The sequence below is a fragment of the Pseudochaenichthys georgianus genome, chromosome 5 (genome assembly GCF_902827115.2).
Source record: "Pseudochaenichthys georgianus chromosome 5, fPseGeo1.2, whole genome shotgun sequence".
NCBI classification, from domain to species: domain Eukaryota; kingdom Metazoa; phylum Chordata; class Actinopteri; order Perciformes; family Channichthyidae; genus Pseudochaenichthys; species Pseudochaenichthys georgianus.
In genome coordinates, this window is record NC_047507.1 from 16,437,349 (window position 1) to 16,463,140 (window position 25,792).

The following is a 25,792-nucleotide window of genomic DNA, read 5'->3' on the forward strand; positions in this document are numbered from 1 at the left end:
TTGCCCATGGCATTAGTTTATCATTACGGGGCAGAGCCCCCGAGCGAAACAGCAGCAACCAGCAGGTTGCAAACGTCTCAATAGTAAACTGTGCCGCCGAAACATAATTTCAGCCAATCAGCGCCGTCAAATATTTTGGTCACGTGGGCGCTCACGTTGGCGCCCATGTTGCTTACGTGCGTTGACGTGATTTGTTTTTTAGACTCGTGAGTAACCAAGGTGACGCAGTATTTGGATGAGAATGGTGTGCAGGTGGAGTCGCCGGAGCCTCGGTCCGCCCAAGAGCTACTCTCCAATCCTTTTGAAAGGAGAAGTTTGGGAGATAAATTGATACTTAAAGACCTTGGACCGGACCAACCCGATTTGTATATATCACAGCAGGCTCGTGAAAAAGACAAAACGTATCAACAAGGCTTCTCACATGGCTAGCTGGATGCAAACAGGTAAATGCTATCTGTTGTTTCACATGCTTGCTCTTCAAACAGCCGTGGACAGATACGATCTGTTCAGAAACTAGACAAAAGTTAAACAAGTACAAACCACAGACTGTCTGTGTCATGGAGAATACAGTCGCTGGTTTATTTATGTCTGTAGGCCGTTGTTGTGAGTGTGTACGGTCGGAGCATATATAGCGTTAGCTTAGCCAAGCTCCATTCAGGGAACAAGCATTCTAAAAGGTTTTTCGCCTGCCGTCTGTCTGCAGACTTGTCAAAGCATTAATTCATGGTTTTTACTAACCGGTATCAGTATGTTGTTACGTCGGCATCATTTAGAAACGTGTATTACAATTTAATCATGGTAAAATATGTTCATGTTGTTGTAGCTCCCGAGCCAGCGCGTCTTGTTTGAATGATGCGAGTAAACACAGCTGACAGCTGCGGTGAAACTCGAGCGACTAGAGCGATGCGATAGGAGCGTTTAGAGCGAAGCGAATATTCGCATCGCGTCCGGTCTGAACGCAGCATTAAAGCGAGCTCCACGCTGCACTGGAAACGCGCCATTACATCACCAGAAGTCCTAATTTAAGGGGTCATTTGTCCCAAAAAAAAATGTTTTACTCACTCTATCAATAGCCCCACCAAAAATATTTTCCACCAGCCGCCACTGGGTCTCACTATGTATGCGCTCAAATGTATTACTATGCGGCGGCAGTGTATAGCCGAATCACAGCCCCACCCTCACTCATGTCACATTTTGTCACGTGAGCAGAAAAAATGGATGGTGCCGGTAGCCAAACGCCCAGCGGGGCTGCGAAAAGAAAGAAAAAGAAAGAAAAAGAAGAGAGTGGCGGCTGCATTAAAAAATGTGCCAACAATAAATAGCTTTTTCAAAAAAGCAAAAAGTGACGAAATAGGCCAGCAACAACCACAAGGAACAGTGGCGGCGGTCACGGAGGATGTTGTTGAGCTAGCGAGCAATGTTAGCCTTGAACCTAGCATGCTAACGCAGCAGCGAGTAGAAGAGGAAGATAAAGATGAAGACGAGCCTGACGAGGACGTCACAGAGCAGGGTGAAGGTTCGAGTTCATCGGAAGTTCCCCGTGTCTCTCAGGACCCTGCACAATGGGGATTAATTGCTGGAAATGTTCGCCACAAACAGTTTACACTTTTTAATTTAAATTGAGTTATTTTAATAGCTGATACCAAACGTTTAAGACTCACAGCACATGAACCATGACATAGACTACGTGTACAACAAAGAAAAAATAAAATAATACACCAACTCTCTCTAATGTCTGTTTAAACTGGTTTAAATATGTTTGCTGGGTTTGAATGGCTGCCTGTACACATGACCACATTTGAAGAAATGTGAGAGGTCGACTAAAGGCTGGGTAGCAAGCAATCATTGCGAGTTAAGTATTATATTATAATATCCAGAACAATCTTCATATTACCAAATATCGTACAAGCGGAGTTGCATTTTCAGTCAGATACAGTGCTCCATTGGTTTTATATTATTCACTCATGTTTTGTTCTCTCCCTGCACGTTAATTGATAAGATATACTTTATCGATCCCAAATTGGGAAATGTTTTCATTGCAGCATGTACAAGTATTGCACATAATTAGAAATACAAAAATAGTGGAAAATAAACAATTGTACAATAAAAACATCTCAAAATAGAACATAAAACATAACTAAAAGAGTGAAAATAAAAAAGTTGACCATGAGAAAAAATATGTAAACTATCTGACAAATAAAACACTATTGGCGGACTAAATTACAGCTAAAGTGGGATTTTATTTACTGGTGGCGAGGGTGGGTGGGGTTACAATTGGTGTAGACTTAATGTATTTGATTCAAACCTGTAAACAAGTCATTCAAAACTCAAACACTAAATCAAATAGATGTATGTAGCCCTCCCTCGCAGCAGAGGGCGGTGTGCAGCCTTCACGTCGCTGTGGAGACCGTCATCTAAAGTAAAGTAGAAGAAGAAATCACGGAAGCACATGGCAACGACAGTGGAAGTGTGTCGATTCAACGCTATACAACTGGATATTTAATACAGTTCTCTTTTGTTTTATCTCCAGTTGTCAGCACTGGTGTTTAAAAGCATTGCTTCTTTTCCACTGTAACGTCCTGTTTGTCTGCTAACGTGCAGCTAACAGTGTATCGTTTCCATCATGGTTCGAGAAAAAAGGTGAGTTCGGCCAAAGTTAGCTAAACCAGAGTCTGCATGTTTTTATGTTGCTATGTGATTGTTATGCTGCTAACGCTGCATTTAGCCTCATAGTTAGGCAGAGGTGTTCTGATACAGTCTATGTTTATGATATGCTTTGACACCTTGTAATCGATTTTTGTCTAAAAAGTTTACGTTTTTTCCTTTTCCAACTGGACTTACAGTAAACACTAAGTTATTCCATTATTATAACGCTAAACATTTTCCAAATTCCTTGAAAACGTATCCTAATTTTCTACAGTTTTGCCCTTTTTATTAACCATGTATGTTTGCTTTTAGTTCAGTTTATTTAGGTATTGTGCTTTCATTCTTGTCTAAGTATGAATGTATTTAGGTATCTGTAAACTTGAATGTTGTATGCATGTGTTTTAATTAGTTATGTTATTATATGAGAGGGAAATCCTTCGATACTGTGTGTTGTATTGTTATATAAGTGTAATTATTTAATGTCGGTCTCCTTTCTTTTACCATTCAGAACTATAAAGGCCCCAAGGCAAAAGAAGCCAGTGCAATATGATGAAGATGACCCTGAGGGATACAAGAAGATGCCTGTCCCTGACAAGGTAGAGCAGCAGATCGGTCCCTGCTGACTGCACTGTTGTTGTTGTTGTTGTTGTTGTCGTCATCATCACAGTAAGACAGAGATGCATGACATACAAAATGTAGGGTTTGACAGACTGAGAGAAATGTACCTAAGTATTATATGTCAGTGTTTCCCACAGATCTGAAATATACTTGGGGGGGTTGAGGTGATGTGCAACAACATTAACCTTTCTGTCGGTCGCTTGTTAGCAGACCCTTCACGTGATGGCAGAGCGAACAGGTACAGGCAGGGCCCATAATAATAGCCCTATAGTTTAAATCTACTACCCACACATGAACATATGGAAATGAGTTACTATTTAAAAAAAAAAAATGTATTTAGGAACCTATCCATGTGATTTTTAGTGGGAGTCGAGGTCCAGGGGCAGAACTCACAGCCTTCCGATCTTCAGCCCACTTCACTATCCATTAGACCAATCACTATCCTCTCAAATGGAAATATGTGTTTACATAAATGGTGACTACACCGTTTGAGACCCACTGAGAACTTAGACTAAGTTAACTATCTAAACACTCAGATAGTCCTTTACCTCACCTGAGCTGAGCTTATCCCGGGCTTGAATGACACACAGAGACCAATCAAGGGCTTTGATTTATGATCTGTATCACAGTGGCCATGTCGGCAGGCCACATCATGTGGACAGCCAGTCACCCTGTGTGAGGCAGGCCACTTAACAGGCCAGAAGGAGGCGAGATCAGAGCAAGGGAGCGAGGGATCATAGTCCACAAGTTAATCGATCGCAGATGGCGTCTTGGTCACGGACGAATAACGAAAACAATTATATATTAAAAAAAAAACCTAAATGGGTCGCGAAATATACTTGGGCGGCCGTTAATATACCTGGGCGGCCCGCCCAAGTATAGTCTGTGTGGGAAACCCTGTATGTAACCTACATCTGTTGGTTAATGATTAATAATGATAGGTGATATTTTGTTATCGTCACTTGAGTTTCAGAAAAGTTTTTGACTGTTATTGATCTACAGTATTAAATATATACTAGATGTGGCTAGATTTCAAATAATAAAAATGTTTGCAATCGATGCAAAACTGACAACATTTTGAAAATGTTTCTATAATACTGTTATCTTCTTGTAATAACCAGACACTGGTGATATATATCTCGTACATCAATCACGTGACTCTTAACTAGGGATGGGTATCGTTAAGGTTTTAACGGTACTACTACTTTTATCGATCCGGTCTTTTAACGGTACTTTTATCGGTTCTTTTGGAGAAAGAAATAAGGTAAACTAAACAAATTGTGAACAAAACTAACATTGTTTTTTATTTAAATTAAATGCATAATATTTCACATAAAAAGAAACAACAATGTTTTAACACATCGTATTAAATAATCTGATGACAGAATTGTAAACGGAATAGCTGAAACTTTAACAAACAAAATAACTCAGTTACCTCTAATTATTAACCCATGTTTGTATAATTAAGTTAACTCCTTGTGTTGCTGCTAGCACACCTGACGTTACTCGTGGATGGAGCTACAGAGCTACTAGAAAGACAGTCGAACCCGGTGCATTTCTCCGTCTGGATGTGGTGCACTTTTGCTAAATGTTTAGACAAATTGCTTGTGTTACCCCCCTTACATGCTAAACTCTTATTGCGCTATTGGTAACGAGCATTGTCCACATCGAGAAGGGTACAGTTTAACCACACCTTGGGGGGGGGGGGGGGGGGGTGTGTGTGGTGTGTGTGTGTGTGTGTGTGTGTGTGTGTGTGTGTGTGTGTGTGTGTGTGTGTGTGTGTGTGTGTGTAGCATGCCACGCGTGTGTAAGCTGCCTCGCCCCCTCGCACACAGACAGGGGAGAGAGAGATCTCTTGTCTGGATTGGAAAGATCGAAAATAATCATAGGCACATTTGACAATCTTTTTGCGTATTAGAAACCGAGTTGGCGACACTAAAACTGCAATATAATGTTTGTGTAGCACAATCCATATGACATATATTTTTTACATGTCTCCAGTACCTATAAAAAGACCGATAACGTTGGAGCTTAACGGTACCACGCAGAGGCGCAGGAAGGTATTTTAAGTGGGGGTGCTGAGGTGCTGGACTCCAGTGAACACCATTACGGGCACTATAGAGCACGCACAAAAACACTCCCCACACGCAAACACACAGTACACCGACTGTTACAATGAAGGCTCGATAATCAGCTCACGGCATATAGGCAAGGGTAAAGTGCTATTCTTTTACGAGTGGGGAGCGGACCTCACCTCCTCTATGGAGGTCCGGGGGGAAACTCCCCGGGAAGATTTTTTTTAAATATTGAAGTTGAAAGCATCAATCTGGTGCACTTTGAGAGCAACATTAAGAGATCTATGGATACATCTCTCAACACCCAGATGAAACACAACTGTAAGCAGATGTTCTTTTTCTTTATGGATATTTTACAAATCACTCTCCTTTCAAACTGTATTCTTGTTTTACTGCCATATAGTATTTCATAACTGTTTTTCCTTTATTCTCTTATTTTGTTTATAACTATAATGATCATATGAAAGTGTGCCGCGGAAATAATCTTTTGAATAATTTGTGACCAAACCGTTTGAGACCCACTGAGATAACTTAGACTAAAGTTAACTATCTAAACACTCAGAGTCCTTTAGCTCACCTGTGCCTCTCAGTCTGAGAGGAGAGCTCTCCTCCAGCTTGTTGTGGAACAAACAGCTCCGTATGTCCGTTAGTGCAGCTAGCTAACCAGATGCTAACAACACGGTCCCTGCTGCTGGCACCGGTCCCTCTCTCTCTCCCACTCTCTCACACACACACACACACACACACGCACACACACACGCACACGCACACGCACACACACACAATGCGCTATTTGCACGCACACACACACACACACACACACACACACACACACACACACACACACACACACACAGCCGACCTTGAATGACACAAGCACACTTTTATTTCCATGCAACTCTCTGATTGGTCTGGTGTCTTGCCTCTGTTGCATTCACTGAACACGGGAAATTACAGTCCTGTCGTCCTCTCTAGTGTCATGATGAGGTTCACGTAAAACACGTTTAATGTATTATATTATTGAGGTAGAATTGTCCAGGGCTACAGAAAAAACATTCGGGGCAGGCCAAAATATTATTTTACCAACAATGTGGAATTTATTGGCTACATATTACACAGATTATGCACAGCGTTAGCATGCAATAACCGTCAAATAATAATTCAGACAGGGGAGCGCCGCATCCCCTGCCTGCCTCTAGGGGGTGCTGCAGCGCCCTCAACACCCCCCTTCCCGTGCCCATGGTACCACGGTCTTTAATAATTCAGCCCCGGGGTCCCTTTAATACCGGGGCTCGGTACCCATCCCTTCTCTTAACCATCAACAAACTTTCCTACATCAACTCTGTTTTGGTGTTGTAGATTATTTTAATGTCATATTTGAATGTCTTCCCTCTTCCTTTCAGAAATCCTCACAGTACGCAAAGGACAAAATTGATGAGTTTCATGATGACAAGATTGCAGTAAGTCCTCCTCATTAGTAGTTCTTCAGTATGTGGATGTTGCTGTGTTTACGTTCTCTTATATATATTTATTTTGCTGCGTTTTTTCTTTGTCACAGAAACTTCTTGCCAGCGGTGTTCAAATGGAGAGCGACCAGGAGGAAATTGATGAGGAGGTAGTGACTTATGTGTTTGCTGGGATTTATATTCATTAAATAAATGTAAATCAAAAACCAATTCAAGCTCATCTGAATTTCACAGGAGGAAGTGATGGCTCTGGATGATTCGGAGTCAGATGATGAGGAGGGAGAAGAGGAAGAGGAGGGGACAGATATGGAAAGTGATCTAGAGGAGAAAAAAGAAGACGGTAAACATACAATCTATCTTTTTTTTGCGAAGGGTTTTGCCTTACTGTATATAAATAAGCATATTTAACTGTAACCTTGCTGTCTTCCTCAGATCTTCCTAATGAAATGGCATGGGGCACCAAGAAGAAGATGTTCTATGACTCTGACTATGGGGCCACCAGTAAGCATCTTTTATCCCCACCAATATTATCCGGGTAATTCTGGTTTTCTAAATGGCTAATATTGAAAGAAATGTCTTTGTGTTATTACAGAGGGTAAAAAGCAGGATGAGCTGGAAGCTGAGGAAAAAGAGGAAGAAGAAGAAGCTAAAAATATCCAAAAACGTTTAGCTGCAAATCTGAGCGAGGAGGATTATGATTTAAACTTCTTCCAGGTATTTTGTTATTCTCTTTGGTACACCATTTTGGTAAATGAAAATGTAATGATAGAAAATGTTTTTAATTGTGATTGTTTGATTTGTCTAAATGAAGGAATTTGCTGTGGAGGAGAAGGATGATGACAAGACTGCGGGAAAACAAGAAAGGATTGTCAAAGATCTGAAGCAAATGTCCCAGAAAGAGAAAATGAAACTTTTGAAAAAGGAGTCACCAGAGCTGCTTGAACTTATTCAGGATTTCAAAGCAAAGGTAAAACACAGGCATTCAACCAAAATCAATGTGTTAAAAACTGTTAGAGAAATATCACGCGTCACCGGCTTGATCTTCAATATCAAGACACATGTATTTATTATCCTGCAAGAAAGGAAGTAGTGATCACAAAGCTGCATGGAACAAAATAGTTCCCCGAACAGTGTCCTTGACATGCTTATATACAAGAGTGTTATGGCGTATTTCCACTGCAGGGCCTCGCACGGCTTAGTACGGTATAGTTAGGCCTTGGTAGGCCAGGCTCACTTTATGCTGCGTTTCCATTACAGTTTAGGAACTGGGGTAGTAACTATAGTAACGCAGTGTAGGCCGCAGTGTAGGCGGAGCCGTGACGTCATCTTCAACGCGAAACACAAAACCAACATCAGCTGTTAGCACTCAGAGCTCACAGCTCCTCATATCTATTCAGAAACTAGACAAAAGTTAAACAAGTACAAACCACACACTGCCTGTGTCATGGCGAATACAGTCGCTGGTTTATTTATGTCTGTATAGGCCGTTGTTGTGAGTGTGGACGGTCGGAACATATATGGCGTTAGCTTAGCCGATCTCCATTCAGAAAACATGCATTTAAAAAGGTTTTTCGCCTGCCGTCTGTCTGCAGACTTGTCAAAGATTTAATTCATGGTTTTTACTAACCGGTATCAGTATGTTGTTACTTCGGCATCATTTTGAAACGTGCATTACAATTAAATCACGGTCAAATATGTTCATTTTGTTGTAGTTGCCAGCGATTCTCTCACTAGTTTAGCATACTCAGCCCGGTTGTTGGCCCGGAAAGAACCTCGATTTTGGAGAGCCAGAATAACTGTGAAAAAGTACCCGCTAGCCGGAACGCAACCAAAAACGGACCAGGCACGGCACGCTTAAACCGCGCTGTAGTGGAAATTCGCCATTAGTCACAAGATGCAGAATACCGGTTCAAAGCAGTATTCTGGCATTAGTTCTGATTATCTAAGGCCTCAGTAAGCAATACACATGACAGTCATATGCCTATCTCCCTAGGGGCTGCGTCATCTATGTAATCATACATCCTGTTACGTACACAGCTACATAGGGCCTTTGTTATCATGTGCTACTCTAATATTCAAAGAGTACATTCAGTATTTTCCCAACAAAAACCTGAGCTTTAATAAGCCAAAAGATACTTGCATAGTTACCACAATCCAACATATTTTGTATGTGTGCAGCTAAATGAGCTGAAAGACGAGCTGCAGCCTCTTGTACAGATGGTCAAGGATGGAAAGATCCCCCCAGGAAAGGTGAGCACATTAACATTTGGCTGTATGAGAATCCACATTGAAATCAACCGTGGCTCTGATTAGGTTCTTTAAATAGCTGTAACTGGATTGATCATTAGATGGGATGGCTACTGTTATATTTTATGATGATTGGTGTCTGTATTGTAAGCTTCTAATGTCCATATGTCTTCAGAAGTACCAAACCACATAATAATACTGTCATGTAGCTCAAGCAATCAATTCCTAACCAATTGTTGTGCTTTTTTCCAAAGGGTGCTGACTACCTCAAGACAAAACAGCAGCTGTATCTCAAGTTAGTTGTGAATCAATTATTATTGCTTGTTAGATCATGTCAACGTTTTTTAATTGGCGGCTAATTATTCTTTCCTGCTGCAGTTACTGCACGAACATCAGTTTCTACATGGTGCTGAAAGCAAAGCGAATCCCTGCTCATAACCATCCTGTGATTGAAAGACTGCTCATCTTCAGAAATGTGAGTGCACACAGTGACACCTGTTGCCAGGGGAACATAGCATTAGTAAAGTAGTATTAGCGATTGTGTTTTCATTCTATATGTCAAGGAAACTGTACATGTTCTCTTTTACTTTATAGAGCATTATATTTGTTGCTGGAATTTTGTATTTTCACATGTATATTATTTATTTTTGTATATTTTCCACGTGTATATATTTTATCTTTTAACTTTTTAATGCTATTTTATTTCTATTTCTGAAATATATTGGACTGTCTTAGTTTTTCTTATGTACATTTCCTTTCCTAAATTGGGATCAATAAAGTATCCAGCTACCTACTGACCGACCGATCGATCGATCTATCTATTAGAGCAGCTTCCTTTAGTGTGTCATTCATGTTTTGATGCTACTGTCGTTTGAAAATGCCAGAAATGACTATTAGAACCCTGTGTCTAACGCTTGAATACCTTCCTGCAGCTCATCAATGAACTCAGTTCAGTGGATGCTCGGCTTGCACCGCAGTTTCGCAAGCTTCTAGCTGGGGAGGAGAAGGATAAATCCAGCAAACCTGCACAGGGCAAGAAGGCCAAAGTCTCCAATAAGAAGGGAACGGTGAGATTTTTGTGTTCGTTTTGTAACACTATTGCATAAACTGAAGGGCATCCTCGATGTAGATCCACTGCTGATGTTTTGTATGACTATTGAATGGTAATGAGAACACGTTGTTTGCAGGATTCTGAAGAGCCTATGCCTGGGGTGGAGGATGACTCTGACTCTGATATGGACGAGGAAGCGGCTCTGCGTTTCTACAGAGATGCGGAGGAGCGTTCGAAATTGAAGAGAAAGGTCGAAGAACCAGAAACAGAAGAGTAAGTTTGATTTGAGTCTTTAAAATGGCTGTTTGGACAAGATCAACTCTGTATCTGATCAATGTGAATAAGAGTAAGTTTGATTTGAGTCTTTAAAATGGCTGTTTGGACAAGATCAACTCTGTATCTGATCAATGTGAATTTGTTGCAGGTTGGAGGAGAAGGAATATATGGAGGAAGATCCAGATGCTAAGAGAGGCATTACTTACCAGGTACAGTGTTACAACCACTAGCACTCTGAAGTATTAATAGCTAGTCAGACACTCTCACCTGGAAGTTCATAGTAATAATATAACAGATCTATCAGAACACCTTCAGAGCAGGTGGTCATTTCCGAGTAGGCAAATGGATCCTGACAGTTACTTAGACATAAATGCAAGTTATACTCTTTTTAATGCTTGAATAACAAAGCTGAATACATTTTTTTTTTACATGTTTACATCAAATAAATCGTATGTAGTTTCGTCGTATGTAGCAGTGCGTGTCTTGTCTCTATGTAGACAATTTCATTCTCAGTTTTTGAAGAAAAACTAAAGGGGGTATAATGTGTGTTTTATAGTACGTTTTTTTTTATATTTGGTGCCCCTTACTCGGTGATCACTTAATGCATTTCATTTTGAGTTACTTTAACTTATCATTATGAAATTAGATTGCATAATTGAAAGCTATAAAACAGTGACACCAGGTACAATCTCCTGGGAAAGCTTTATTTACAGCACAAAGTTGTGAACAACTGAACGCAGTGTGTTTGAGTGGAAAGGGATTTTGGTTGTCTTTGCGACAACTATAGTAGCCTTTTTGAAGTTTTACGGGGTAGAAGTTGTCTGTTGCCACTTTAAACTGTCATTTCTGTTCAGTTATTCTAATTATGTAACTCTTCCAATTTCACAGATGTCGAAGAACAAGGGGCTCACACCAAAGAGGAAGAAGATTGACCGTAATCCCAGAGTCAAGCACAGAGAGAAGTTCAGACGGGCCAAGATCCGCAGAAAGGGCCAGGTTTGTATTCCATACATTGATGAGAACATTTGTATTACACTGTTTCAGTGCATCATGAAGCTTCTGAGGACTGCAGGCTCATCAGTTTGAATCCAGAGTATATGTTGAAAAACAAGTTCAGCAGTTGACAAGGTCGTTCAATTTCCCCAGGTCCGAGAGGTTCGTCGGGAGGAGACGAGATACAGTGGAGAGCGCTCTGGTATTCGTGCTGGCGTCAAGAAGAGCGTGAAACTTAAGTAACCAAACAAGAGTCCAATACGTGGAGCCAGGGGGTTGAAAAAATACCAATGGATTAAACTTGTTGATTTTTATTATAGATTTGTAGTAAAGCATGTCACTGAATTATTCAACCGTCAGTCCCTTGTGTAGAAAAGGCAATAACATTACTTTGTTTCTAGTTCATTGCACAATGTGAATAAACATTTAATAAACTTTCATTAACTTGTATTTTGTCATTGTACAGAAACAGTAATCAAAGCTTGGATGATGTTTTTTTTAGAGTACATTAGAAAGGTCATGGGAAGGCAGGATGTGTTTAAAGTTATTACCAAGGTTATATTATCAATATGATTAAAGTATTTATTCAAGCCAAGCTCAGGAACGAGTGAGCGCACAGACAACAACTCATGACTCAGGCGTGCAGTATGGATGATTTCTGTCAGCCCCCTTGTTGAGTTATGAACTTGTCGTGAGCTGACGTCAGGTTGCTCACTATCCTCTCCTCTATCTCCACCTCATTCTTGGCATCCTCCTCTGAGATGATCAGCTCAGCCTGGGTCTCGGGGGTCACCACCACCACATAGCCACGTCTGGAGTCCAGCACGTTGGCCACCACCGCCTGATGCCTGTAGGTGTCCAGAGCCCGGCGAGCCTTGTCCAGCAGGATGGATGCATCTGTCTCCAGCTTAAAAGAAATGACAAAAGCCTGAGGGGCCCAGTCTTTCACTAGTGGGGACAGTATCTTAGGTACCATGTTCAAACTGAGCTGAAGGGGAGAAAGAAAAAGTATATTGCCATTAACAACCAGGTAAAGGAATACTTCACACACAAAAAGGTAACCTTGTATTCTTGATTTTTTTTTTTTTAAGTGGAAAGGAGGAAAAATCTGTGGATGAACCAGGATGTTTTTAGCAACAGCAAAACTATATAAAAACAACTGTTAACAAACTCAAGTCTTGCATCCAAATCATTGATCTAGTCATATGCACACAACTTTACAAACATACTATTTTAAAACAATTCCACATACACAAAAATGCAAGATTTTCTGTTGATACATGCCATTCTATTTACTTCAGAGACTTATTTTGGGGGGTTATTCTTAAAGAATGTCACAGGACAACCATGCTAGCAGCTCTTTTAGGCTGTGCTTAGCCACAGAGGATTGGAGCTGAATTTACAGACAGACATTGTCACCCCTTGAGTCGTGATTCTTGCAAGGCTGGAATTTGAAAAAAGGGTTTGAATGTTTTTTCACCTACTTGAAGAGGTCCATTGGAAGACTGGATTTTGTGTTCGGGCATCTCAGATGCTGGGATATAGAAATCTGACACAGCTGCAGCCAAGTAAAACATGGCCATTGGTCCTATGTGCAGAATAGGAGGTTATGAGCAATACGCTTGACAAAAGCCACACATTCAACCTGTAGTAAGTTGTTAATCTGTACCTATAGCGCTGAGTGCCTGTGCTGCTGCTTTAAGAAGATGCAGATACTCTGACAGAGTGCTGAACTCGATTGGCAGAAGGAGGTTGCCTTCTTTCACTTCCTGGTATCTCTTCAGTGCTTTGGCAATGTTGGGAAGCACCTGCTGGTTAACCACCACTTCACCAGAGGAAGCTTCTTCTTCCCCTCTGAACATCAGGGCATCCAGCATGTTAATGGTAGAGAACACCCGTGTGTAGGGGTAGAGGGAGCGATGCCTGTGCAGGAAGATGACTGCGTAGCCTGAATCCATGAAATACTCCGCTGAAGAGGCTCCTCGCCTGCCACTGCTGAAGTTATCTAGGAAGCGGACGGTGCGGGACTCTAGGGGAACTTTGGTTCCTCCTGATGTGATGAGAACCACTCTGCGACCCGCTGCAGCGTGTAGACTGGCGAAAGCAGCCATCTTCTCTTTAACCTCATCAACATGGCAGGGGACGGCAAATTCTTCTGCCAACTTCCCATCGATGGAAGATACTCTGGGATTAGCCATCACCTGATGAGAGAGAGGGCATCATAGGGATTTTAATGTTGAATGTTATTCCATTGTTTCTTGTCTCAAGGTTTGTCATTGATGTTGAAAATGGAGCTGCTGTGATGCAAAGAAAATCAGACTTGAACTGACAAAATAAAAGGATTATCATCGATAATCAGGAAAGAGGATTTAGAATAAGAGGATGGGAGGCTGTGGCTCAGTGGATAGTGTAGCGCCATATAGCTGGACTTCGAAACAGGGGATAGCAAGTTCGAGTCCCACTGCAGTCAGCATGTCGTTATGTCCCTGGGCAAGACACTTCACCCCAAATTGCTCCTGTGGGGATTGCCCACAGTAGTGAATGTATGTAAGTCACTTTGGATAAAGGCGTCTAACAAATGACATGTAATGTAAAGAATAGAGTTGTGATCAGTCAGGAAGGTTTATGTTATGTCTGTGTTTAATGGGGAACTTTTGGATATTAATATCCATTTTGCCTGCCTGTTAAACCGGGTCTTTTGGATTTTAACATCCATTTTGCCTGCCTGTTAAAGTAAAAGAACAAAAGTATTAGCATCAGAATATACGTAAAGTACCAAAAGTGAAAGTTCTCCCCTTTCTGAATATTAAATATTATTTGTTTTGATTATAATTACTGATTACATTGTTATCAAAGCTGGCAAAGGTGGAACTACTTTGTATTATTTTATAGTTTGTGAATTTACTCCAGGTGTACCTAAAGTATTTATTTAATCGTTGATTATGTTTTAAATCAATAATCAAAATCTGCAAAGTAATTAAAGGTATTAAATACATGTATTGGAGTAAAAGTACACAATTTACCTCGAATTGTAGTGGAGTAGAATTACAAAGAAGCATAAATAGGAGATAATCAAATAAAGTACAAGTACCTCAAAATTGTACACTATTTGAGTAAATGTACTTAGTTACTTTACACCACTGGTAGAATGAACATAACTTACTGTTAAATTGATGTCCCACTGGCAGATTCAGGAATTAAATACCATGCTTTAAAAGTTGGATTGTGTTATTAAACTTGTGCAATAGTAAAGTAGTGTACAGGAATAATACTTGACTTTTTGTGGAGTAATTTCAGAGAGTAGTATTAGTAATTTTACTAAAGCAAAGGACCTGAATATTTCTTCCACCTCTCTGATCACAGTATGCATACATGCTACAGTCAGTAAACTTATCAGGTGAACCTTGACCGTCTGGCGGCTGATTCACTGAAGGACACACAGCCTATTCAAGGTTTTCTGAATTGTATCGGCAAATGATCAGTAATATGACAGGTGGTGAGTCATTTTACACACGCTGCACACCGCTGAGCTGCTTGCTATTAGACAGTAATTTGCCACCGTGACAACAGCCTTAATAAAAAACACATTTGCTTTACCACAATATACTCACTAAACTGCGAAATGCCCTACTTTCAATTCCGATGTTGATGTCAGTCAGCTTCACAACAACTTCTGCACTTCCTGAAACCACTGAGCTGATTTGGTTGCTCTTAATAAAATAGAGAAGAAAACCTTCAGCGCCCCCATTGGCCGTAAACTGCACTGCACCCACGCAGGTTAAATAATGTCGACTCGTGCGTCAATTACTATTCTCACTTTCAATGAGGTGTTACTCTTAATTAATTAACATCACCAACACACAGACTCCCATGGGGCAGAGAGGGATTTCTCTTAAAGCGGATCTTTTCACCTTGACTAACCCTCTGAGTCAGTGAGTTTTATAATGGCAACACACATCTTGAAGTGTTGCTGCTGATCTGGTTATTTTATATTTATGATAAGTTTTGTATTATGGAAATCAGTTTTTTAGAACAGTTCTATAGTATCACTCATGACTCACATCTATAATTACAGATACACAAATGAAATGCAGTAAGACTTCTTTCTTCTTGCCAATAGTCCAATATTGTAGATTCATACTCTTGTTTTATACAAAATAATCAGATGCCTATTTGGTAGTCATGTGGCATTTTAATTTAGGCCTTTTTCTTTTTAATGTCTTTGGCCTATATTTAGTTTTATTCTGGATATGACTTGTAACCAGAGGTGGGAAGGAACTAAGTACATTTACACCAGTACTATACTTAAGTACAATAATGAGGAATTGTAAAGGGAAAAATACTCAAATGATTACGAAAAAAGCAAACCAGAACTTTGTTTGACTACAACAGTAAAATGCTCCTTGATGCAACAATATTATCTAGAAATGTTACTAGAAATATATATTTCGACACAATAATTACTTTTACTCATTATATTTTAAGTACATTTTGCTGATAATACTTTACTGATTTTGAATGCATGACTTTGACTTGTAATAAAGTATTTTGGCAATAATTTATTGGTACTTTTACTCAAGTAATGGATCTGAATACTTGTTCCACCACTGCTTGTTACCTTACACAATGAAACATGTCCCCACTAGAGAGGCTACATAAAAGGAAGAAATGTGTTTTATAATTTAATTTGAACAAATAAATGCTGTAGGCTCCCTGAATGACCTACAGGAGGCGCTGTTGCCCTGCTGAAGAGTCGATCACATCACTTAAGCATGGCTGATTTCGTTAATGCTTAGATTGATTTTGTCCACTAACTGGATTAGATTCCACTCGATTTGTGGACATGCATGTTTACTTTTATAAAAAAAAAATCACCACGGTAAAATATAAAATGGCCAAAAGTCAATAAAATACGAAAAGATAAGATTGTAGAATATAAATTCAACTACAAAGATACATTGGCTCACATCCATCGTCCCTGCTACTTTACTTTAACTTCATATTGTATACACCAGATATCCTACTAGTATTACAAATTGATAATTTAACTGAACGTATAAAATAAAACCTGTAACTCTATTATAGGAGATAAGACAACAAAATGAAGACAGGTTAGCATGACCTCACTAGACCTCACTGTCCAGTGAGTCCATTAAGGATGCTCATGTCCTTGACAACAATATTATGTTTTTAATCCGGTAATGAGGTATTAAGTTACCTTGAATTCAGTTTCCACTGTTCAATAAAGAGTTAGACATGGTGAGGGAAATATAACTTATTTAATTAATTGTTTTTGTTTTTAGGCAATAAAATTATGTAGGACATTTTTTCAAACTGCATTTAGTGGATGGCGTAGTTTAGAGATATTTTTAGATCATGGACTAGAATACTTAATCCTTTATCAGCTTCTGTATATGTTTTTTCTTATCTGTACAACTTTAAGATAATTCCCGTTATTAAAATGTTTGTAAGTTATTACTAATAGATTTATTAGTGGTCAATGAACTAAGATTTCACTAATGACAGATCAATTAAATAGATTAATGAGGGAACACCTTTTAGGTAGCCAGGTGGTCAAATTAAAAATAAATCCTTCTAAGCTGTTTATCTGCCAGTGGAGCATGTCTTTTATTTAATCAGAAAAACCACAGTGGTTCACAAAGATTTTGGTTGTTAGATTAAGGCTAGAATTATATTATGAAGAAAGAAAAAACCCATGATCAGATAGTCACCATGACTCTTACACGTATAACTGCAGACTTCAATTTCACTTATTAGAAAGTGTGAGCACCTCAAGTAACGTATTAATATTTTAACATCATCTAATACACTTTAATATGCATTGTACCATGAAGGACACCAGTCACAGACCTGTTTAACAAACCTGACAACCCAAAAGTTCTCCTGGCTTGTAACTGGAAAATTAAAATGATTTATTAGCCTTTAATTATAACTTGTAAAACCTTTTATAAGAGGTGACTCATTGCACAGTGGCCCCCATGTGGACTTCTTTGCCTTTATTCTGTAACATTGTTTTAACTTGTGTGCTTCTTCCTTCTTTATTAAAAAGGTTATGTCCTAAAATATTAACCGTGTTGGGTTATATTCAGTTACAATGCTCCTTTAAATAAAGCGCTTTTTTTAATCAATAGATGTATTGATAGGATCTGGTGAAGTGCAACCTAGTACATTTACTTGAGTCCTTAAATATAATTTTGAGGCACTTGAAATTTTGCCTATTGATTATTTCAAATTGCTGCTATTTTATAGTTATACTCCATAACATCTCTGAAGCAAATAATGTACTTTCTACTCCACTGCAATTATTTAATAACTTTAGTTTCTTTACATAATTGGATTGCTAATAAATTACAAATCAACTTATAATGTAGTGTCTATCCTAATATATTCTACAAAGCAGTATACATACAGTAACATTCGTTCACCGTCTATTACAATAAAGGGATTCAATAATTATAATCCAATTATATTAAATAAGTCTAAAATATATATTCACAATTATTACTTTGTTTCTAATATTTTGATATAGGCCTAGTTTAACTTGATTATGAATGCAGGACTTTTTTTGTAACTAAGTATTTATACACTTTGGTATCACTATTACTTATATATCTGAGTACTTCCTCTAACACTGTTGATAGACAAGCGCGTGTTTGGTGGAACAAGTTCTCAGATCTTGCACTATTTAAGTGTATGATTACTCTGTTACAAATAAAAGTCCTGCAATCAAAATGTTACTCAAGTAAAAGTATTAAAGCATTGGCATCTAAATGTACTTAAAGTTCCAAAAGTAAAAGTACTCATTATGCAGATTGGCCCATTTCAGAATATATGTTTTTTTTTTTATGTATTAATGTTTTTATCAAGCTTGTTAAAGTGGAACCATTTTTAATTATGGGTAGCATGTGAATTTAATCTAGGTGTAACTCAAGTTTAATTAAGTGTTTGTTTTTTAATCATTGATCCATATCTACAAAGTAACAAAAGGTAATAGTACACTATTTGCCTCTTAATTTATAGTGGGGCAGGAGTACAAAGTAGCAACACAATTGAAATACCTAAGTAAAGTAGTTGTACCTCAGATTTGTACTTAATTACAGTAGATTAGTAAATCTACATAGTTACTTTACAACACTGTCTGGGGCTCGTGCGTACACCGCGCGCTAGTTTCTGTGGCGGCAGGGGTGGTTAGAGAGGGAGAAAATAAAACTTCATGTGCGTCGTCGTATGGGAAAGTAGTTCCGGGCACTTACCAAACGGGGGGGAGAGTCCCGGATGTTGGCTCGGCCGCCGAGAGAAAGGCGAACGGGAGAAGGCGGAGAGTAGCTGAAGAGGGACACCACGGCACCGCGGGCTCACCGGTGAAGCTAAGGCTACAGCGCTTCTTTTGCACAGGACGGTAACGTCAAGAACACAGGACCCTCCTGGGGAGCCCCTGCGAGCTGAAGAAGAAGAAGAAGAAGAAGAGAAGGTGGAAGGAAGGGGAGGGGGCAGTTACTCTCAAACTACCGACAGGATTTAACAGACAGCCGCCGTCACAGCAAGCTTTCACCCAGAGTAAGTGAGCTACACGGGCATGGAAGTTGAACTAAGGCCCACGAAATGGACGACTTTAGCGGGGAAGTGAGCTGCACTGAAGTTGTGGGGATTGAGCCCGGGGAACAGGCCTTGGCACACGGCTTTCCGCTCGCCTTGGCGGGGCGTGCGGTGCGGGGGACACCTTTTTTCTCAGAGAGGCAGTCCGTGTTTCCCCGTGGTCAGTGTTAGTACACCCCGGCCGTGTTGATGTAACTCTCCAAGTTGACAGCTCTGGCGTTAGCCCGCTGCTAGCACCGCCGTGCAACCGGTGACAACTGACAGGGCAACTTTGACAGCTAGCTAGCCAGTTTTGGTAGCCAGCTAACTTTAGCTGAGCGTTGTCGGTGTTTTCTCCTGGGCCAGGACTAGGTGTGTGCGTGTGTTTTCCCCTCGCAATAGGTGGATATAATGACCTATCTCAGCCCTCCAACAGCTATCGTTAGCTAGCTTTTTTTGTTTGTGTGACTGTGTGACTGACTGTGTGTGACTGTGTGTGTGTGTGTGTGTATAAACCTAGTGTCATTTGCCTTTCCTGCATGCTCTGATGGTATTTGACTCACAGCTGTTGCAGTGTGTTTTCTCGTCTGTCAATCGTCAGTTTCTCAGGCGGCTGGAAAATTCCTCTAGAAAATAATGATCTTCGTATGGAAAACTAGTCGATCTTTATGAGAAGGCGCAGGTCTGTCCTGTGGCTGGACAATCAACAAGTGCAAAGCATATTTCAGGTGAATTGTCTGCAACTGAATGTAACCTCGGACTGTGTCTTTGCCTCTGGTGGAATACCCTTGTGGATTGCCCTGAGATGGTACAGACTGTGTTGCAGTTTAACATTTGGACCTGCATGTCTCTCTGCTTTGATGTTTCACCAGTTGGTGTGTGATGCACTGATTAGTTAACGCTACGACTTTAAACTAAATAGCTGTGGCATTTGCGTGCAGCTGTATACAAAACGGTGCCCTTGCTTTCTCCTAACGGCCTTTATTAGACGATGGATGACTGAACTCTTAATATGCCCCGCTGTCAAATTGTGCACGTTTTATCAATGAAGTCACGTTGTTGTTTTAGCGACTGAACCGACTGCGAATATTATCACATGACATCATACTCCCAATTTTATTCAATTTATGACTAAAACAAACCATTATAAATTCCCCCCAAATAACCTAACCCTGCCAGACGTTTTGCTTCAACTAACAAAATGCCCATAGCGTTAGTCAGCTCCCACAATCAAAGGTCAGACCTGGTTTGCTTAATCACCCATCCTTTAAATAGCAGGCCTACAGCGAGCTGTCTGGATCAGAATATCTGTGCATGCAGCTTTAGAAAGACACATGGTGTTTGAGTTGTCATGCTCCCCCGTCCAGGTAAGCAGAGCCAGAGTAGCTTTATATATATTATTTTCTAGTACCTGGTTGTTCTGTCTTATTCTTTGAATTGTCCTACTGCTGTTCTCTGTAAAGCTCCATGTGCAGTTTATATGAATTGGCATTTTGTTACAGGGTCCCTAGCTCCGTATAACATGAAAAGACATCCCAGCTTCTCCACAGGAAATGTCTAAATCGTTGATGTCATCATGAAATTCAGAGTGTTTTACAAGCAATAATGTCTACTGAAACAACTATGTGAAACGCTGCAGTGGAATAATTGGCGTGGACATCGGAAGTGACATGTTGCTGTTGTATGCTGCCTGGCTGTAAGACAATAGACCTGGACTGCAGCCGCTGCTGGCTTTCCTTTACATACTGTGTGCAGAAACATGAATACCGGCCCACACACCTTTTTTAGAATTTGTTCATTAGACTTATAACATCCTTTCAATTCCATTAGCTATGTAATCATTCAGTTTTGATCATGACTCGAGGTGTTTTGACTTAAAGGCTAGATTTGGCTTGTTTTCGGTCCGCTTTAAGCCGCTGTAGTAGTGGCTATGTGCTATTCTCATCAAATTAAATTGAACAGTGTTACCTTTTTACATTTGTATGGGTCACCTGCTTTAAAACATGTTTTGGATTAAACAGTGGAGAATATAGCATAGAGAAGATCACACATCTGTTTATCCTTACAGTAAGCATTTAAAAGTGTGGATGGGAGGATGTGATGCAGCCTCTCTTTAATGCTGGTTTTGGCCTGCAGTGCTCTGAGCAGTCTTTTGCCTAATGGTTTAAAAACACCTTTGTCTCCAGGTCTTCCTGTGTTTTGTGTATGGCGCCAGTTAGAACATTCATCTATCGTCCCTGAATAAAAAAAATACTCTTTCATCGTCTGTAAGGTGAGAGTATAATTAATATATTTAATAGAATAGTGGCATGATATGAAGCTCATTTGGATGGGTGCAAGGGTCAGCGTGCTAGTATAGTAGAGGGACTTCAGAGCAGTTTTACATTGGAAAAGCTCCTCATTTGGAATTCAGCATGTGGCCCGGTCCCTAGCCCCTTCTCACTGAGAGGCTTTTTAATTTCTCCCCTTGTTGAAGTGATTATTCAAATGGCCATCCATGAGATGCAGTTATCAGACTCCTGGTGGTAGTTCCGCCTGTGGCAATATGAACGCCCATCACAGCCCCCCCCCCCCCACCACCCTGTGTTGTTGGACTGCACCCAACAGGTCCTCTCTGTAGCCACCCCTATTAGACCTGCCACATCTTAACCCTTTAGGCTGAAAACCTATTGTGTGAAGCCATTGGCAGATGGCAATTTATTCATGAGGACATCTGATATATATTTCTATTTTTTGGCAATGCGTAGCCGTGATGCTGTTGTTCAAAGCCCTCTCTCTATTTTTTTTACAATTTATTTTTGGTCTCAATCCAAAGTGGCATCAATTCCTCTCTGCTGTGAAATGTAGCGTTATTTCAGGTTGGGGGGTTTCATTCGTTTTACCTCATCGCCCATCATCAAGTGCATTTTCCCCTTGGATTGGGCAAAACAACACTGGATCTTTTTTTTTCTTTTGCAACTGCTGTTAACTCTGCATGGAGGCTAGGTGACCTCTAATGCAGCCCAGGCCAAATGACTGGACACATTTGTTAGAGATGTCTCCCCGCATTGTGCTTTTATATCCAGTGGGAGGTTTTGTTCTCGCTGTGTTGGGGAGAAAGGTCTGGCTCAGTCTTCATTAGCAACGCTGTGCATCACTAGAATGCAGATGAGCTATGAAGCCATTCATCTGCTGGAAATGCCTCCCTGATTCCAATTTGAATCTTGTTTGCAGTCACATTGTGTGAGCCCACTTCTCCATGTTAAAGAAGTCTCTTTATGTGAGAGATCAGAGGGGGATAATTGCACTTAAGTGAACCTCATTTAGTGCTGGCCAGAGCAATTACTGTAACTGCAGTTCTCTGCGTTTTTGGGGAGCCTGGAGCAGCTGTCATCGAGTCTCTGTAGCTGCGATATCAAATGGTGAATAGAATGACATTGGCATGGCATCATGGGAATGGCAGATCCTTAGATGGATTATAATTAGTTTATGCAGGTTTCTCCTCTGCCCCTTTTTTTTCCCATCCCAAGAAAAGCGTAATTAAAAATGACAATTAGAAATGCATTATTTTAGTAATGATTGAAAATAAATTATTCTCAAGGTGCTGTAAGGTGAAAGAAGCCAGTACCCCTTCTTCAGGCAACCCCCCCCCCAGGCTTGAGGGAGATGTTTTATCATTAATGTTATTCCGGAGCCACATTTTGAGTTTTGCTCAGCTGGGTGCTTTAATCTATTTTTGCTGTAAATTAATGAATTTTTAAAGAGCCCCTTGCTGGATATGGGTGGATGTGGGAATGCAGCATTCAGTTTTCAAACAAGCCTCTACTCCACCAGCACCCCCTCCCCCTCCTCACGGGATGGAGAGAGCGAATTTACTGAAGCACTACACTTTCATTTTTTATTCATCCTGCAATACACTGCCTAGTTCTCCTCGACCGACCCCCCCCCCCCCCCCCCCCCCAGTCTATTGAGTTGATTCTGTCAGTGAACTAGTCCTATGTGCTCCATACTCCCGGGTTGGAGTCGAATGTGGACATGAATCAGTGAAAGGAGTATGTGATGTTTAATTCAACCGAGTCGAATTATCGGCATATTTGGTCAGAACATGTTTTATCTGAAAGTGTTTAGCCATGTATTTCCCCAGTCTGACTAATCAGGGCCCATCTTTCTATTCGGGCATCTACTATAACTACCTACACCAGTGCACTGTAGGAGAGGATCCTGGGGTATATATTGGTGACTTTTGTAGTTCATTGCGGTTTCTCTGACTCATTTCAACCTTTGCTGTCTATTTTCAATGTTCGGTTATCTCTGCATCAAGATCAATTCTAGAAACTTGAAGAGGGAGATGAAGAGAAGAGTTTGTGTAATAATAGAACATGTGTTGGAGGGAATTGCATTGGAAGTCAGGGCCTACAAATCCCCCAACATCAAAGGGGAGTTGATGTAGTGCTTAATAACATTTCAAACAAAAGATTTTAGAATAAATGCAATGCTGTGTCATTTGACATTTTACTGACCAAGACCTGCTTAACTTTCCAATGCCTTCAAGAAGTCACCCTATTGTATGCTGTATCCTTGAGTTTTGATAAGCCATCGATATCAGTGTATTTCTCAAGCTTTTTTGCACTTACTGCGTAGAAGCAGTTGATATGCTTATATGGATCACACGGTTAGAAGGCTTTCGAGCTGTGTGCAGCGAAAGAAGCTGGCTAATCTGACGCAGTTTAGGTAATAAGAAGGTGTCTTTCATCATCTGGTATCTGTTTGAATCAATACAGGGGCTCCTGTGGCAGATACAAAATGCACATCCAGGTGAAACGGCAAAATACCCAGACAGTTTTAATATAAAAGACATGGGGCCTTCTGTCAGTTTTCAACGGGGAATATTTCAAAAAAAAAAAATTGATAGCACCAACAACTGGCTAAATAATGCAGCTTTGTGTGCAGTTCAGCAAACACATAGCTGTTCGACATGACAGATCATACACCTGTACTCAAATCCCATAGAGATATCACAATTTAATAACATTATATTCCCCAAATGGTACTCTCAGCTTTCTTCTTTGAAATGAACGTATTTCAAGGCAGTTTAAATATGAAACCATGACGATGTATATTCAGCCATAAACTAGACTTCATTGATAATGAGATGGTAAGCGAGGCAGTGGTTGGGGCATGCATGAGTATAGAGAAACAATGAAAATCTGTCCGAGTTCAGCAGGATTTTAGATATACTAAGTGACTCTTAATTCAAAGAGATAACAGGGTTGTCTTGTCAGTCACAAATCCATAGTCATGGAGCGTTAACCTGAAGCCAAAGTGAGTTAGATCTCCTTTAATAGGCCTATGGACAGTGAGGTTTGATGGGATAATCTCTGCTGTAATAGGTGCTTGCTTGCATACTGCAGCAGTGGAAGTAGTTGCAAAGGAAGTGCAATGCAATGATGTAAGCCCCATAGGTTACCTTACCCCTGTGTACTACAGTGCCATGTGCAGCAAACTCTCACATGTTTGGATGTCAATCTGCAGATGCTGAGAAGAAATTCAGCGATGGTGATGTCTAATCAAATCCACAGTCTGCTTTGTAAGGATAAACAGTGGAGTCTTCAAGACATGGTTGACTCCCACATCACTCAAGATCATCCACTGCTGATGGTAGACTGGTGGGAGACGGATCATTCCTCATGGAACCACATGACGGGGCACATTTCAACCGCTTTGTGTCGGTGGATCAGAGCTGGAGGCTGTGCGCCGTGGCCTTTATTTGTTTTGTGATTGCAGACAATGTTAATGTGGGCCGCTCCAGAAATAGCTTCATGTAAAAGTTGGAGCCTGTGTGTGATGTGGTGTGTGAGGCTCATGATCTGTAGGGGCGAGTGCCAACTTCTGCAGATGTGGTGTTGGGAATGAGCCGCGGTGGATCCGTTAGATTAAACACTTTTTCTTCATCATGCCTCATTGTCCTTTGCATGCTCAGCAGAATTGCACATCATAAACCTCTCTCTTGTCGTCATTAGTCACTTTTGTCTCTGCATGGAACCTGATGGATTATCCTTAGATGTAGTACTTGGAGTCTCCATCTGTGATTCAGAAAACCCCTCTCAGAAGCCAAAGATTCTCTCCGTGGAGTTGGAGGAAACGTTGATATGTGTGTGTGGACCAGGAAACCCACACTAAAGTTGACTCCCTTTGCTTCCATTTCCAAGACATGTCACACATAGTCTCTTAATTATGAGTCCTCACTCTTTTTTCGTTATCTCTCTCTGCGCCTACTCTCCTGTGCTCTTCACTTAGCAAACAACACGTCTGTAGAGAGTTCAGAAGAATGCGTCTTGTTGCTCAGATGAGTCATACTTCCTCTGGCCTGCATGCCTCTCCCTCATGGTGGATGAATGAGAGGGCGGAGGGGTTAGCTGGAGGAGGGGCTCCATGGCGGAGGCAACGTGGTTAGTGCCAGTTGCCCAATGTAATTAAAGTATCGGTGTGTCGGTCACAGGGCCGGAGACTCATCAGTGTGGTTGTCCCTGGGTGGCTGTGTGACCGACGGCTTTAACCAGGCTGAGTCACCGCCTTCAAAACTGTTTGGAAATCTCATGGCCAGCTCTGACCCTGCGTGTCGGCCCCTCTGCTGAGGTGCTGTGGCCCTAGAGGGCGGCCCCTCTGCTGAGGTGCTGTGGCCCTAGAGAGAAGCGAGACTACACCTGCAATCTGAGAAATCTCTATAGTGGAATGTAAAGACTCATGTGGAGGAGTTTGCACGTAACTAGACAGAAGTGTTCCTCAGTGTTCCTGACTACAATATACATCTGTGTGTGTGCCAATGCAGCTATGTGTGTGACACA

The 25,792-nt window shown here is 40.7% G+C and overlaps 3 protein-coding genes across 6 annotated transcripts in view; 2 read left to right on the plus strand and 1 right to left on the minus strand.

Moving 5' to 3' along the window:
* The first annotated feature begins 96 nt into the window (after positions 1–96).
* utp3 (UTP3 small subunit processome component) lies at positions 97–11,812 on the plus strand. Of its 2 annotated transcripts, none has more exons than XM_071203115.1 (16): positions 97–443; positions 3,155–3,242; positions 6,743–6,799; positions 6,898–6,954; positions 7,040–7,145; positions 7,238–7,306; positions 7,398–7,519; positions 7,617–7,772; positions 8,984–9,055; positions 9,307–9,347; positions 9,431–9,527; positions 9,985–10,119; positions 10,240–10,376; positions 10,528–10,588; positions 11,268–11,375; positions 11,526–11,812. In XM_071203115.1, exons 2-16 carry the CDS (start codon positions 3,225–3,227, stop codon positions 11,613–11,615), a joined length of 1,326 nt encoding a protein of 441 aa, XP_071059216.1. In that variant the 5' UTR covers positions 97–443; positions 3,155–3,224; the 3' UTR covers positions 11,616–11,812. The 2 variants fall into 2 exon arrangements, with proteins under 2 accessions (XP_071059216.1, XP_033939201.1); XM_034083310.2 differs by lacking the exon at positions 97–443 and adding an exon at positions 2,420–2,640.
* Positions 11,668–15,093, minus strand: ppcs (phosphopantothenoylcysteine synthetase). 2 transcript variants are annotated; one of them, XM_034083311.2, is made up of 4 exons: positions 15,004–15,093; positions 13,042–13,573; positions 12,857–12,960; positions 11,668–12,360 (listed from the first exon to the last, which is right to left on the minus strand). In XM_034083311.2, the coding sequence occupies exons 2-4, from the start codon at positions 13,568–13,570 to the stop codon at positions 12,034–12,036; spliced, it is 960 nt and encodes a 319-aa protein (XP_033939202.1). In that variant the 5' UTR covers positions 13,571–13,573; positions 15,004–15,093; the 3' UTR covers positions 11,668–12,033. The 2 variants fall into 2 exon arrangements, with proteins under 2 accessions (XP_033939202.1, XP_033939203.1); XM_034083312.2 differs by having other exon boundaries at positions 14,984–15,090.
* Positions 15,094–18,828: 3,735 nt separating this feature from the next.
* foxj3 (forkhead box J3) overlaps positions 18,829–25,792 on the plus strand; it is a 68,873-nt gene continuing 61,909 nt past the window's right edge. For both annotated transcript variants that reach the window (XM_034082778.2, XM_034082779.2), the window contains exon 1: positions 18,829–18,950. The gene's annotated coding sequence lies outside the window, so the exon portion shown is untranslated. The remainder of the gene's footprint in view (positions 18,951–25,792) is intronic.